Genomic DNA, 17,150 nt, shown 5'->3' with positions numbered 1-17,150 from the left:
ACAAAATGGAACCCACCAGCAGTGTGAGGAGACCTGAAAGTGGCACATGGCAGAGTGTGACGATGGAGACAGCAGCAATGGGAGGCCGTACAGGGACCCATGAGACACTCTGGACCTGGCAGCAGCATGAGGAGGCGGTAAAGGGGCCCATGAAAGATTACGGGCCTGGCAGCAGCATGAGGAGTCGGTACGGGGGCCCATGGCAGATTACGGGCCTGGCAGCAGCAATGGGAGGCCCATAATCTGCCAGCACCCTATGACAAAATGGAACCCACCAGCAGTGTGAGGAGACCTGAAAGTGGCACATGGCAGAGTGTGGCGATGGAGACAGCAGCAATGGGAGGCCGTACAGGGACCCATGAGACACTCTGGACCTGGCAGAAGCATGAGGAGTCGGTACGGGGGCCCATGACAGATTACGGGCCTGGCAGCAGCAATGGGAGGCCCGTAATCTGCCAGCACCCTATGACAAAATGGAACCCACCAGCAGTGTGAGGAGACCTGAAAGTGGCACATGGCAGAGTGTGGCGATGGAGACAGCAGCAATGGGAGGCCGTACAGGGACCCATGAGACACTCTGGACCTGCCAGCAGCATGAGGAGTCGGTACGGGGGCCCATGGCAGATTACGGGCCTGGCAGCAGCAATGGGAGGCCCGTAATCTGCCAGCACCCTATGACAAAATGGAATCCACCAGCAGTGTGAGGAGACCTGAAAGTGGCACATGGCAGAGTGTGGCGATGGAGACAGCAGCAATGGGAGGCCGTACAGGGACCCATGACACACTCTGGACCTGGCAGCAGCATGAGGAGGCGGTACAGGGGCCCATGACAGATTACGGGCCTGGCAGCAGCATGAGGAGTCGGTACGGGGGCCCATGGCAGATTACGGGCCTGGCAGCAGCAATGGGAGGCCCGTAATCTGCCAGCACCCTATGACAAAATGGAACCCACCAGCAGTGTGAGGAGACCTGAAAGTGGCACATGGCAGAGTGTGGCGATGGAGACAGCAGCAATGGGAGGCCGTACAGGGACCCATGAGACACTCTGGACCTGGCAGCAGCATGAGGAGGCGGTAAAGGGGCCCATGAAAGATTACGGGCCTGGCAGCAGCATGAGGAGTCGGTACGGGGGCCCATGGCAGATTACGGGCCTGGCAGCAGCAATGGGAGGCCCATAATCTGCCAGCACCCTATGACAAAATGGAACCCACCAGCAGTGTGAGGAGACCTGAAAGTGGCACATGGCAGAGTGTGGCGATGGAGACAGCAGCAATGGGAGGCCGTACAGGGACCCATGAGACACTCTGGACCTGGCAGCAGCATGAGGAGTCGGTACGGGGGCCCATGACAGATTACGGGCCTGGCAGCAGCAATGGGAGGCCCGTAATCTGCCAGCACCCTATGACAAAATGGAACCCACCAGCAGTGTGAGGAGACCTGAAAGTGGCACATGGCAGAGTGTGGCGATGGAGACAGCAGCAATGGGAGGCCGTACAGGGACCCATGAGACACTCTGGACCTGGCAGCAGCATGAGGAGTCGGTACGGGGGCCCATGGCAGATTACGGGCCTGGCAGCAGCAATGGGAGGCCCGTAATCTGCCAGCACCCTATGACAAAATGGAACCCACCAGCAGTGTGAGGAGACCTGAAAGTGGCACATGGCAGAGTGTGGCGATGGAGACAGCAGCAATGGGAGGCCGTACAGGGACCCATGAGACACTCTGGACCTGGCAGCAGCATGAGGAGTCGGTACGGGGGCCCATGGCAGATTACGGGCCTGGCAGCAGCTATGGGAGGCCCGTAATCTGCCAGCACCCTATGACAAAATGGAACCCACCAGCAGTGTGAGGAGACCTGAAAGTGGCACATGGCAGAGTGTGGCGATGGAGACAGCAGCAATGGGAGGCCGTACAGGGACCCATGACACACTCTGGACCTGGCAGCAGCATGAGGAGGCGGTACAGGGGCCCATGACAGATTACGGGCCTGGCAGCAGCATGAGGAGTCGGTACGGGGGCCCATGGCAGATTATGGGCCTGGCAGCAGCAATGGGAGGCCATACAGCACCCTATGACAAAATGGAACCCACCAGCAGTGTGAGGAGACCTGAAAGTGGCACATGGCAGAGTGTGGCGATGGAGACAGCAGCAATGGGAGGCCGTACAGGGACCCATGACACACTCAGGACCTGGCAGCAGCAAGAGGAGGCGGTACAGGGGCCCATGGCAGAGTGGCGAAGCGTAAGCAGCTTAAATTGAAGGCCATACAGAGGCCTATGTTAAAAATAATAACATGTTTGGGGCATGATTCATGGCGGATTTAGTCAGTTGTGTCAGGAATTGGTGGTTTGAAATCCAGACTAATCCACGCCTGATTCATTTTCACAAACGTGAGTCTCTCCACACTTTGGGTGGACAGTCGTGTCCTCCGCGGAGTTACAATACCTCCTGCCGCACTAAACACGCGCTCCGATGCCACGCTACTGGCCGGGCATGACAGCCTTTCAAGGGCAAATTCAGCTAGTTGGGGCCAAAGGTCAAGTTTCGTTGCCCAGTAGTCAAGGGGATTGTCTACCTCGGTTGGCAGGGTGCTGTCCAAGTAGGCCCAAGCCTGTTGTTTGAGGTCCTGCTCCAGGTCCACCTGATGCTGCTGCTGCTGCGGCTGGTTAGTAGTTTCCTCACTGCGCTGGTGAAGAAAGCTACTCATCATCGACTGCAGACTGAGGCAGCCGCTGCTGATGGAGCTGCCACTGCTCCTACCACCCCACCCCTCCCCTGCTGCCATGGCAGCGGAACGCGAGCGCACAGGGCCCACAGTGTCTGAGGATGGACGTTGGCGCAGAAAGGCAGAGACCAACTGACTACATAGGTGGTTTTTATAGTACTTTATTTTGGCCTCCCTCTCAGCAGGTGTGAAAAAGGCCACCATTTTTGAACGGTAGCGAGGGTCCAACAAGGTGGACAGCCAAAAGTCATCCCTCTGTCTGATGGTTATTATTCGGCTGTCGCTACGCAAGCAACCGAGCATGCTATGGGCCATTTGTGCCAAGGAATGCGAGGGACTCCCTGCCTCCATCTCCACAGCATACTGCCACGGTGCGTCTGGGTCCTCTGTCTCCTCCTCCTCCTCTACCAGATGCTCCTGCTCCTCCACTCCTGTCCGCTGAGTGGAAAAACCACCCATTTCACTCAATAATTCCTGAGCACCAATGTTCTCCTCTACCTCCTCCTCTTCTTCCTGTCCTGCCCCCACAGGGGTCATGTGGCGTTGAGATCTGTGCGTCACGTCTACCGCACCCTGACCAGCCATTGTTAACAGCATTTGTTCCAGGACGTGCAACAGAGGAATGACGTCGTTCATCCCATAGTCCTGCCGACTCACGAATAGCGTGGCCTCCTCAAAGGGCCTGAGCAAGCGGCAGGTGTCACGCATGAGCTGCCAATGGCTGACATCTAAGTTACACAGGGGAGTACCTTTATCCGCTTGTAACATCAGGAAATCGGTGATGGCCTTTCGCTGTTCGTAAAGGCGGTTAACATATGTAGGGTTGAATTCCTCCTTGTTGCAACGTCACAGCATGAGGAGTCGGTACGGGGGCCCATGGCAGATTACGGGCCTGGCAGCATCAATGGGAGGCCCGTAATCTGCCAGCACCCTATGACAAAATGGAACCCAGCAGCAGTGTGAGGAGACCTGAAAGTGGCACATGGCAGAGTGTGGCGATGGAGACAGCAGCAATGGGAGGCCGTACAGGGACCCATGAGACACTCTGGACCTGGCAGCAGCATGAGGAGGCGGTACGGGGGCCCATGGCAGATTACGGGCCTGGCAGCAGCAATGGGAGGCCCGTAATCTGCCAGCACCCTATGACAAAATGGAACCCACCAGCAGTGTGAGGAGACCTGAAAGTGGCACATGGCAGAGTGTGGCGATGGAGACAGCAGCAATGGGAGGCCGTACAGGGACCCATGACAGATTACGGGCCTGGCAGCAGCATGAGGAGGCGGTACAGGGGCCCATGACAGATTACGGGCCTGGCAGCAGCAATGGGAGGCCCGTAATCTGCCAGCACCCTATGACAAAATGGAACCCACCAGCAGTGTGAGGAGACCTGAAAGTGGCACATGGCAGAGTGTGGCGATGGAGACAGCAGCAATGTCTTGTCTTGAATGACTGGAGGCTAATGGAGAATTGTAAGATGGCCGCAATTTATAGCTCGACCATTACACAGTGCTGGCTGGCTGGCTGCTGATTGGCTAATGCGATCACATGTCATGAATGAATGCATTATGGGTCAGCGCGCCTTGTCTGCGCACCTTCCCAGAGATCCCCGCTCCGTCGCCACACATGTCGCCGCCATTTTTGGAAAATTTCGATTCGCGCATCCAAAGTCTGCTAATTTTCGGATTCGAATTTTTCCTAATCTTCGAAACGAATTCCACTTCGCCAAGTTCGATTCGCTCATCTCTAATAATAATAATAAAAAGATTGCAGATGAAAAAACAAAACAAACAAAAATTACAATCACTTTAATTTCACGTATGCATTATCACAGACAGCATAGAGGCTTAGTAGTGAGATCTTTGGTCTGGGAGCACTGGGGTTCTGAATTCAGTTATCACCAGGGATGCTATCAGCATGAATTATGTATATATTCTAGTTCTTTGTGTGGATTTCCTATGGGTGCTCGGCTTTCCTTTGACAGCTCATTTATAACCCTGGTGTGTATATTTCCTTTGATAACTATGATGGTGACATGAAATAATAATTTTTTGAGGGGAAGGGACTGATGTAAATGGTTCTGATAAAAACAGCTAAATGTGTGCTATAGCATTGAATGAAATAAGATCTCTGTATTCTTTCAGCCTTCTGAAGGTACATTTATGTCTACGTGGCTTCAGTGCATTTATTGATGTGGAAAAACTGGAGGCAGGGAAGTTTGAGGACAAACTGATTCAGAGTGTGATCAGCGCAAGGAACTTTATCTTGGTTCTTTCAGCTGGGTCTCTGGACAAGTGCATGGGGGACATTGACTGCAAAGACTGGGTGCATAAGGTTAGTGACCTAATAGGTGTGATATTTCTAATGATCTTTAACCTGAAACGTCAGCCAAACATTTTTCAATGAAGGCTTATAAGTTCCGTAAGGTTTTCATTGCCATTGTGTGTCACAAGGGTCTGATAGCTGTCATTAGTTTCTACTTTTTTGCAGGAGATTGTCACAGCGTTAAACTGTGGCAAGAACATCGTGCCAGTTACCGATCACTTTGAATGGCCAGACCCAATGAGTCTCCCTGAGGACATGAGAGCAGTGCTAAAATTTAATGGCATCAAGTAAGTTTTTACAGTATGTATCAAAAGCAGAATCTATGTAGAAGACAGGCAATTCAGGCTGGATACATGTTTTTCTGTGTGCATGTAAAACACTAGGTAATGCACATGTGTAGGTGTGAATGGGCCCATAGAGTTTACCTTTTATGCTAAGTTCTAACACAAATATGTGTACCAGTCCCATAGGAAAGAATTGGAATTCTACTTGACTTGACAAACATGAGTTTTGCTGCATAAAAATAGACGTGTGAACAGGCTCTTAAACAGCATGACAAACAGGGAATAATAGCTAGTGACAAGAGTCAGTATCATAGTCACATATGAGTTCATATGAGTAACAGTTTTGAGTAAAGAAAATGTTGGTTAGTGGAACACACATTAGAAGCTTTTTTGTTCGGATAGGGCATTTATTATTCTGTGTGCATAAATCACCTTAATGTGCCTAATTATTTAATTACCAGATGGTCTCATGAATACCAGGATGCAACCATAGAAAAAATTTTTCGCTTCTTGCAAGGTCGATCCTCTCGGGATTCCTCTGTTGGCTCTGAAAGTCTAGATGGTACTCCACCTCTAGGTGAGAAGTAGAACATACACAATGGGAATCCAAACTCCGGACAATTGATACCTGTACAATGTTCCTATCTCTGTTTGTGTTTCCTGGCCTAAACATGCTGTGCTCTGGAGTAACCTCCACTGTTCTTCAAGCTTCCCACTCCTCCAGCATGGTCTTTTCCTTCCAACACCTTCAACTTTCTCAGGAGAACCAAGAGAACTTACCATACTGGTAAATAGGATCGATCTGTAGCAATGGTACACTAAGGTTACATGGATCATACTATTAAAGGTCAAATTTTACTCCAGCACCGTCAGCCAAAAAGCAGGGTTAATCTTGAAATGAATTTGCTCAGTAAGCTTGATTCCTCTTGCAGACAGAACTTCAAAAGACAGTCAGTACTGGCTGTTATCAGGATCTTACCCAAACACCTTGTAGCATTTCACAGACAACTGCCAAGCAGTTATTAAATCAGGATGTGCAGACCTTTCTTGGTACTGCTACCAATGACAGAATCATACGATGTTATTTGGAGTCTGGAACAAAATAAGTGACTTATACAGCACTATGAATGAGATTATAGGATCCCCAACTCTCAGTAATACATGGCTTGCTTTTCTGTCTTTATGTCTATATATTGAGCTATTATTAAGCTAATATGTAGCAAAATATTTATGAACATTCCTATTATAAATCTTGTAGACGTGACAAGTATAATAAAAAAAGAAAAGATATGTATATAATCAAAGACATTGCTCAGTGATGTTTCTCTACCAAATGCAATTTTTCAGTTTGAACAACATATAATGGAGGAACTCCAGGCAAATAGCAAAGTTTAGAGTTGAAATACATCATTACTTTACTAATTTTGCAGCTTTGTCACCTGCCTGGTCATCGTAAAGTATATCAGCATTAATACAATCATGCAGCTGAGAAGATAGCAGTCATGCGGTGCTTATGTATTAGATTGGCAGTCTGTTGGATTACCTTACTTTGTAAGGAGGCCAAGGTCTATGAAGCAGACAGTAGGGATCACCAAAACCCCAGTTATGAAAATTAATTGGCCTCATTGGCCAATAGGAAGGCATGGGGGTCGAAGGAGTTGAGTTAGTTATTGATTAAGTAGCTGTGAGGTCAATACTTTCATAATCGAAGTCCAGTGCTTCGACAATCCCTGGACATGGAAAGGTAAACTTTGCTGCCGAGTAGGCACCTAAAAGTGCCTGCTTTGTAAACACGGGGCAGCTTAAAAAAGTAAGAAGAGATACAAGCCTAAAAACCGAAAGCAGGCAATAAAATCGTTTGTCTGGTCCTGCAAGGCTTTAAGGATTACAAGGTCAAATATTGTGGTTCAATTGGAAGAGGGGGCTTTGAACTTCCAGATATCACTACCTTTTAAGCAACAGTTGAGTTGTAGACTAATGTAGGCAGACAGTGAGACCAACTGGAAAAATTATTCCCACACACTCCTCTTATGGGACTCCCATGACACCATGAGGGTATGCCATTCATCTATATCAGTGGTTCTTAACCTTGTTGGAGGTACTGAACCCCACCAGTTTCATATGCGCATTCACCGAACCCTTCTTAATTGGAAAAATAAAATATGATTTTTAAAATTCAAAACATAGGTATATATTTAGGTATATATTTATACATAGGTGCACAAAATGAACAAAACCGTTAAGAACAAAGAACAAAACCATTAAAACATGATTTTCACACAAAAACAAAAACATAATAATGAATATTTACTGCACGAATCATATGAGTCGGGTGTGGGTCTTCATCTTCGCCGAACCCGCGAGACTGACTCACCGAACCCCTGGGGTTTGATCGAACGCAGGTTAAGAACCACTGATCTATATAATAGACCCATCACAGATCCTATCTATCTGAGCAAGAGTATTGGAGAAGTATAACATCTCACCAACTCTTTTCCTGATTAAGGAAATATTACATCTGACGCTAGACTGGATAGTCCTTATTTCCAGTTACTCATCAGAAAGAACAATTTTAGATCCTCACACTTTGAGGTCTATTTATGTTTTCACTCAAGATTTACACAATGATCACCCAAGATTCAAAAATGTTTCTAATTGGATTCAATTGGAAAATGTGTGAATCATGGGTGAAAGTTCTGTGAATCTTGTGTTAAAATGTGTATAGATACACCCCTTGGTCTCTTCCATTAACAAAAGTGCTTTAAACATAGAGGTCCTCAACAGTACCATAGCCAAGGAACAAGAAAATTATACTTTGGCCTTTAAGAGAGTGCCTCCCTCTAACCTCTTCATCCACTAGTGGACTGACTTTAAATCTAGGCTCTAGCTTCTTAAGATACTCACTTTCTTGATATACAGTGGGGCAAAAAAGTATTTAGTCAGCCACCAATTGTGCAAGTTCTCCCACTTAAAAAGATGAGAGAGGCCTGTAATTGGCATCATAGGTAGACCTCAACTATGAGAGACAAACGGAGAGAAAAAATCCAGACAATCACATTGGCTGATTTGGAAAGAATTTATTTGCAAATTATGGTGGAAAATACAGTCATGGCCGAAATTGTTGGCACCCTTGATATTTTTCCTGAAAATCAAGTATTTCACACAAAAAAGGTATTGCATTAACACATGTTTTGCTATACACATGTTTATTCCCTTTGTATGTATTGGAACAAATATAAAACAGAGGCAGAAAAGCAAATATGACATAATGTCACACAAAACCCCAAAAATGGGCTGGACAAAAGTATTGGCACCCTTAACTTAATATTTGGTTGCACACCCTTTGGAAAACATAACTGAAATCAGTCGCTTCCTATAACCATCAATAAGCTTCTGACACCTCTCACCCGGAATTTTGGACCACTCTTCCTTTGCAAACAGCTCCAGGTCTCTCTTATTGGAAGGACACCTTTTCCCAACAGCAATTTTAAGATCTCTCCACAGGTGTTCAATGGGATTTAGATCTGGGCTCATTGCTGGCCACTTCAGAACTCTCCAGCGCTTCTTTGCCATCCATTTCTGAGTGCTTTTTGACGTATGTTTGGGGTCATTGTCCTGCTGGAAGACCCAGGATCTTGGACGCAAACCCAGCTTTCTGACACTGGGCCCTACAGTGCGACCCAAAATCCTTTGGTAATCCTCAGATTTCATGATGCCTTGCACACAGTCAAGGCACCCAGTGCCAGAGGCAGCAAAACAACCCCAAAACATCATTGAACCTCCACCATATTTTACCGTAGGTACTGTGTTTTGTTCTTTGTAGGCCTCATTCCGTTTTCGGTAAACAGTAGAATGATGTGCTTTACCGAAAAGCTCTATCTTGGTCTCATCTGTCCACAAGACGTTTTCCCAGAAGGCTTTTGGCTTACTCAAGTACATTTTGGCAAACTGTAGTCTTGCTTTTTTATGTCTCTGTGTCAGCAGTGGGGTCCTCCTGGGTCTCCTGCCATAGCGTTTCATTTCATTTAAATGTCGACGGATAGTTCGCGCTGACACTGATGCTCCCTGAGCCTGCAGGACAGCTTGAATGTCTTTGGAACATGTTTGGGGCTGCTTATCCACCATCCGGACTATTCTGCGTTGCAATCTTTCATCAATTTTCCTCATCCGTCCACGACCAGGGAGATTAGCTACAGTGCCATGGGTTGCAAACTTCTTGATAATGTTGCGCACTGTGGACAAAGGCAAATCTAGTTCTCTGGAGATGGACTTGTAACCTTGAGATTGTTGATATTTTGCCACAATTTTGGTTCTCAGGTCCTCAGACAGTTCTCGTCTCCTCTTTCTGTTGTCCATGCTTAGTGTGGCACAGACAGACACACAATGCAAAGGTTAAGTGAACGTCTCTCCTTTTTATCTGCTTTCAGGTGTGATTTCTATATTGCCCACACCTGTTACTTGCCCCAGGTGAGTTTACAGGAGCATCACATGCTTGTAACATTCTTATTTATCCGCAGTTGTGAAAGGGTGCCAATACTTTTGTCCAGCCCATTTTTGGAGGTTTGTGTGACATTATGTCGAATTTGCTTTCTTTCCTCCCTTTTTTTGTTTTGTCCCAATACACACAAAGGGAATAAACATGTGTATAGCAAAACATGTGTTAATGCAATACGTTTCGTGAGAAATACATGATTTCCTGGAGAAATATCAAGGGTGCCAACAATTTCGGCCATGACTGTAAGTATTTGGTCAATATCAAAAGTTCATCTCAATACTTTGTTATATATACTTTGTTGGCAATGACAGAGGTCGAACGTTTCCTGTAAGTTTTCACAAGGTTGGCACACACTGTTGCTGGTATGTTGGTCCATTCCTCCATGCAGATCTCCTCTAGAGAAGTGATGTTTTGGGGCTGTCGCTGGGCAACACGGACTTTCAACTCCCTCCAAAGGTTTTCTATGGGGTTGAGATCTGGAGACTGGCTAGGCCACTCCAGGACCTTGAAATGCTTCTTACGAAGCCACTCCTTTGTTGCCTGGGTGGTATGTTTGGGATCACTGTCATGTTGGAAGACCCAGCCACGTTTCATCTTCAATGCCCTTGCTGATGGAAGGAGGTTTGCACTCAAAATCTCATGATACATGGCCCCATTCATTCTGTCCTGTACATGGATCAGTCGTCTTGGTCCCAAAGCATGATGCTGCCACCCCCATGCTTCACAGTAGGTATGGTGTTCTTTGGATGCAACTCAGCATTCTCTCTCCTCCAAACACGACGAGTTGTGTTTCTACCAAACAGTTCTATTTTGGTTTCATCTGACCATAAAACATTCTCCCAGTCCTCTTCTGGATCATCCAAATGCTCTCTAGCAAACTTCAGACGGGCCCGGACATGTACTGGCTAAAACAGGGGGACACATCTGGCACTGCAGGATCTGAGTCCCTGGCAGCGTAGTGTGTTACTGATGGTAGCCTTTGTTATGTTGGTCCCAGCTCTCTGCAGGTCATTCACTAGGTCCCCCCGTGTGGTCCTGGGATTTTTGTTCACTGTTCTTGTGATCATTTTGACCCCACGGGGTGAGATCTTGCGTGGAGCCCCAGATCGAGGGAGATTATCAGTGGTCTTGTATGTCTTCCATTTTCTAATTATTGCTCCCACAGTTGATTTGTTCACACCAAGCTGCTTACCTATTGCAGATTCAGTCTTCCCAGCCTGGTGCAGGTCTACAATTTTGTTTCTGGTGTCCTTCGACAGCTCTTTGATCTTCACCATAGTGGAGTTTGGAGTGTGACTGTTTGAGGTTGTGGACAGGTGTCTTTTATACTGATAACAAGTTCAAACAGGTGCCATTGATACAGGTAATGAGTGCAGGACAGAGGAGCCTCTTATAGAAGAAGGTACAAGTCTGTGAGAGCCAGAAATCTTGCTTGTTTGTAGGTGACCAAATACTTATTTTGCACCATAATTTGGAAATAAATTCTTTCCAAATCAGCCAATGTGATTGTCTGGATTTTATTTCTCATTTTGTCTCTCATAGTTGAGGTCTACCTATGATGCCAATTACAGGCCTCTCTCATCTTTTTAAGTGCGAGAAATTGCACAATTGGTGGCTGACTAAATACTTTTTTTGCCCCACTGTATACTACTAAATATCTTTGAGGGGCAATAAAAACATTGTCAGCAATAAAACCTGACTGTGACTCCAACCCTTTCAAAAAGAAAATTTTAAAACATGGCTGGTGTATGGGTTAAAATTGCTTCCAGAGCTGTTTAGTTAGGCCATATCACTCCGTGCCATTAAAAAAAATCTTGCATTTCTCATAAACTTACTAAAGCATTTTCTGTTTTTATATATGATAAGTGTTTACAATGCAGTTGCACATATCTCTGTATGACTCTCTTGTAATTATTCTTGAGGCTTTCATTTGTCTATAATTGTTTGTTTGATCTAAGCAGTGCAAAAAACATCCATGTTTGAAAACAAGAAAATCTGAAGTTTCTAAAGGGGAGTGCACAGTTCAAAAGACTTACACAGGGCCCGTAATGAAACCATTCATGGGTTGATTGGCTAACTTTATAGAGGCCTCACCCCACACATGGAAGAAAAATATATTTGAAATATATTTTAAAAATAGTCTTCTTAAATATATTGCCATATATATGAAATGTTACAATTTTGGCCGCATTCAATATATTTCAAAATATATTTCAATAAATATATGTACAATATATATATATATATATATATATATATATACATATACATACACACACACTGCATGTTAAAATGCACTTTTATTACAAAATATATGAAAAATATTTTAAAAAATACATTTCAAATATACCGTATGCCTTTAAAAATACAAATCTAAATTTTTGGAATGCATTTACAAATATATGTAAAAATATATGTTAAAATTACTTTTTCATATGTTAAAAAAAATCTGAAGAATATATTTAAAAAATACATTTTTATAAAAATATATTTTTAAAATATATTCTTCAGATTTTTTTAACATATAAAAAAGTCATTTTAACATATATTTTTACATATATTTGTAAATGCATTCCAAAAATGTAGATTTGTATTTTTAAAGACATACGGTATATTTGAAATTTATTTTTAAAAATATTTTTCAAATATTTTGTAATAAAAATGCATTTCTACTTGAGATATATATATATATATATATATATTTATTTATTTAAATATATTTTGAAAAATATTGAATATGGCCAAAATTGTAGCATTTCAAATATATGGCAATATATTTGGGAAGAATATTTTAAAAAATATATTTCAAATATCTTTTTCTTCCATATGGGCCAAAAAGGGAAGTTCCACTTGTTTACCTCCTCCCCCACTCCTTTTTAACATTTAGCAAATTGTTTTTGACGGGAGGAGCAGGTACCTGGTTTCTGGTTTTGACAGGTACTAGTTCCCACTTCTGCTCGGATCACCTGTGCAATCCGATGGAGGTTCTCCCCCCCCTCCCTCCTCGCAGTCTTCTGGGTTGTCACATGTTCTAGAAAACTGCGGGCCCATTTACAATCCACAGTGGGCATCTGGCTGTGAAGCCGCAAGCTTTCAAAACTGGGTGCCCACAGTTAATGTACAGGCACTGAGGACTGGAGACCTGTGATGAAAACAACCCAGGTGAGCACAGCACTGGATCCTAGGACAGGCGAGTGCCTGATTATTAAAAGTCAACAGCTGCAGTTTTTGGGGCTGCTGACTTTTAGTTTTCAGAAATATGACTGGAGCTGCTCTTTAAGTGCCCCACCGGGTTTAGAATAAATTTTCATTTCTGAAGCCCCACCAGATATAGCTGAGTATTTGAAATGAACTCAAGTACAAACGTCTGTGCTGTTACACATGTTGTAGTGCACCAATACAACCTCCCCACCACCCGCCAGTTATATGAGTATATGACTCATCTCATATACATACACTCCCCAATTCAGCAACATATCAGCAGTTTTTTCAGAATTGTAAGCTCCTTGAAAGCAGGGACTGATGAGAATGTACAATATACTATATTTATAAAGCGCTGCATAAACTGTCAGCTCTATATAAGTACATGTAATAATAATAAAATAATAAATTGTAAAAACTCTTTGTAAGATTCAAATGCAAGAAGCTAGTGGTGCAGACAATATGCACCCTAATACATTTTAAATGTATATATAATGTGTCCAAGGAGAATTGTTTTTTTTCCAGTATGGGAACAAAAGTCCACTTTTTTTTTTCCAAGCAGAATTCTAGGACCCTGTCTACTTTGGACCCTTACCTCTCTTTCCCCCTTGCACATAACAAAATGCTGTTAAATGTTTGCAAAAAATGCCTTACTTTTTAAAATATTAATTTTCTAGGCAAGCAGCGCATGTCACATTTGATATGTTTTCTAAGGGGAAGTGGGAACTACTGTACTTTTCCCACGATTCCAATGGAATGCACTGACAGTGCTATGCTAATGAGAGTAGCTATCCACATCGCTGACAATGAATAGATGTGGGTTGGTCGCAACTAGATGCTGCATAGTTGCCAACCAGGGGTGGACTGACCATTTGGAAACTCGGGCACTGCTCGAGGGCCCGGGGTCAGTAGGGGGCCCCATGGGATGCCCCTGGTACCTTTTTCATAGGCTTTTTTTTTTAGATTGGGCAAGGACACAGAGGCCCCATGATCCCCTATTGCCCGGGGGCCCCATGAGTTGTCAGTCCGCCCCTGTTGCCAACATTTAAAAAGAAAAAAATTCAGGGACCCCTTTTTTTACTATATGTCCAGCAAGCCATTGTAATCAAAGAATATACTTTAATTAGGCACAGGGCAAACAGTGCAGAGTTCAGGAGTATGAAGTATAACATAGTAAATAATCAGGAGTCAGGAGTATAATGTACCGCATAGTAAATTCAATGCAGAGGTCAGCACTATGAATGAGACAACACTGTGTACAGAGTTCAGTAATATTGTGCCCCTAATAGTCAGTGAGAAAAAAAATATGCCCCAAAGTTGTTGTAAGTGGAGTAATAGACCTTCCTCCATATCCATACTAAAATAGCTAGCCCCTCCTATCACCCCCAGTGCCCAGGTGTCTGTGTGGACAGTGCAATCTCTTGTATTCACTGCTTCCTCTTCTCAGTGCTGTTCCAGTAACAGCCCAGTACCTAATTGCACTGCAACACACAAGCATGCACTGAACAATGTGCTGAATTGTCTTGGATTGGGGGGGAAGGATTTACATATGAATGAGACATTTCATGATTTGCATATGAATGGACTGTGGGCACAGCCTAACAGGGCAGGACAGCTGGTCAGAGGTAGTGACAGACTGAGATCATGGGACAAAGTTTTCAAGGGAAGGATTTACATATGAATGAGACATTGCATGATTTGCATATGAATGGGCTGTGGGCACAGCCTAATAGGGTAGCACAGCTGGTCAGAGGTAGTGACAGACAGAGATCATGGGACAAAGTTTTCAAGGGAAGGATTTACATATGAATGAGACATTACATGATTTGCATATGAATGGGCTGTGGGCACAGCCTAATAGGGTAGCACAGCTGGTCAGAGGTAGTGACAGACAGAGATCATGGGACAAAGTTTTTGAGGGATTTGCATATGAATGGGCTGTGGGACAGCTTAACAGGGCAGGACAGCTGGTCAGAGGTAGTGATAGACGGAGAACATGGGACAAAGTTTTTGTGGGACAGCTAAATAAAAAGCAGGGCTGTCTCTGCAACTTTAGGCCAGTTGGAAAGTATGGTGCTATAGAGATTGTACCAGATGAAATGCTGGCAACATAGCTTGTGAGGAAGGTTTTTGCACAGATTGGAATCAAAGTCCGGCAAGATACCCCTAAGTTTTAGAAGCATTTGGAAGCAGTGCTAGTAGTGCTACAGTCGTGTAATTAACTAATATTACTAAGGTCAGAGGCACCAGTATAACATATAGGAAATTATAAATACAATGACAAATCAGTGTAAATAATTTTATTCAATTTATATATATCTAAATGTCTAAATCTCAGTGACAAAGCAACAAAACCACCTTTATATTTTACTCATGTATGCAAACTGGAAAGAAAGTGGAGGGATGCATTTCTCATTTCAACCTGGCAAGTCTGTAAGTGAATTGAAAGACCACTTGGCAGTAGAGGCGTATTTACCACAAGGCAAACAAAGCATTTGCCTAGGGCAGCATTTTAGGGGGGCAGCACTGCTTCCCGGAAGAAGGGACATATGCAGCATGGGGACCAGGTGGCATCCGAGAGAGGCTGGGGGCTGCTTGATGCTGTATACAAAGCCCGACTGTTGTTCCTGAGCTGTAAGGGTGTCTTTCTCTCTGTCGCCGAGGGGGTGTTAGTGGAAGGCTCTCTTGGGTGGATAGGGCAAGGGTGTTGCTGGTCACTGACAGGCTCTCTCCGTCAGGGAGGGGGCATCTGATTTTTGTGTAGCCTAGGGCAGCACAAAACCTAAATACACCACTGCTCACCCTTCTAGCAGCCTGTGTCTCCAACCTCTGCTGCATTACAGTGCTGCAGCCTCTGTCAATCTCTTCAGCATTCAGGCCAATCACACCGCCATTTTACCACATGATCAGCTGTGTCAAATGACACAGCAGATCACTGAGTAAATACAGTTGCAGGTTATCGGCAGCACTTTCCTCACGCTGTCACAGGGAAGTACTGCTGATAACCGGCAAATGTCATAAGCAGATCGGCACTGATGATCAGTGCCCAGAAGTGCCGCCCAGCAGTGCCATAGATTGGCACTGATCATCAGGGCACTGATGATCAGTGCCCAGAAGTGCTGCCCATCAGTGCTGTCCAGCAGTGCTGCTAGTCAGTGCCGTCAGTGAGCGCGCCCGTCAGTGCCGCCTAGCAATGCCTATCATTGCTGCATATCAGTGCCACCTCATCAGTGCCCATCAGTGATGCCTATCAGAGCAGCCTCATCAACGCACATCAGTGAAGAAAAATTACCGGTTTACAAAATTTTTAAATATAAACAAAGAAAAACGGTTTTTCAAATTTTTTTGCTTTTTTTTGTTATAGTGCAAAAAATAAAACACCCAGTGGCGATTAAATACCACCAAAAGAAAGCTCTATTTGTGTGAAAAAAAATTATAAAAATTTCACGAGTACAGTGTTGCATGACCGTGCAATTCTCATTCAAAGTGTGAGAGCACTGAAAGCTGAAAATTGGCCTGGGCACGAAGGGGGTAAAAGTACCCAGTAGGTAATTGGTTAAAGCGAAACTTCACCTAAAAAGGGAAGTTATGCTTTATGTCCTCCTCTTCCACTTTTTAGGACTTTTTTTTTTTTTTTTTTTTAAAGGGGGAGCAGGTATCTAGTCTTTTCAGGTAGTCACTCCCACTTCTGATGGAATCGCCTAGGCAATTCCACCAGAAGCCCCCCTCCCTGCCTGCAACCTCCTGGGACACATCACAGGTCCCAGGAAGCAGCTAGACCATTCACAAAGCACAGCACAACTCAAGCATACACAGTGGGGATCCAGCTGTGAAGTTGCAAGAATTCACAGCTGGCTTCCCACAATAAACATGCTGGGCACCCGAAGACAAGAACCAGCCCGGGTGAGGACAGCGCTGGATCCATGGACAGGTAAGTATCCTTATATTAAAAGTCAGCAGATACAATATTTAATTTTTTTTTTTTTTGTTAATGACTGAAGACTCTCATTAATGTACTGTTCCTTTTTTGGTATGTCACCTCCCCCACTTTTCTTTACCTCCAGTGTTTACATGAGGCCTTGTATTCTGTAATGGGTCATCAAGACCTTCAGGTAACCAGATT

The 17,150-nt window shown here is 44.6% G+C and overlaps 1 protein-coding gene across 2 annotated transcripts in view; it reads left to right on the top strand.

Moving 5' to 3' along the window:
- Positions 1-17,150, top strand: part of SARM1 (sterile alpha and TIR motif containing 1) — a 100,584-nt gene that overhangs the window by 75,842 nt on the left and 7,592 nt on the right. The window contains exons 8-10 of one of the 2 annotated variants that reach the window (XM_089657495.1): positions 4,867-5,056; positions 5,213-5,334; positions 5,793-5,908. In XM_089657495.1, coding sequence (XP_089513621.1) covers positions 4,867-5,056; positions 5,213-5,334; positions 5,793-5,908 — 428 coding nt within the window. Of the gene's footprint in view, positions 1-4,866; positions 5,057-5,212; positions 5,335-5,792; positions 6,636-17,150 lie in introns of those variants that run through there. The other variant, XM_089657502.1, reaches the window with a different exon arrangement.

The sequence above is a fragment of the Staurois parvus genome, unplaced genomic scaffold, assembly GCF_062004578.1.
Source record: "Staurois parvus isolate SC_StPar_1 unplaced genomic scaffold, SC_StPar_1.0 ptg000029l, whole genome shotgun sequence".
NCBI lineage: Eukaryota > Metazoa > Chordata > Amphibia > Anura > Ranidae > Staurois > Staurois parvus.
This window is presented reverse-complemented; position numbering and strand designations above follow the sequence as displayed.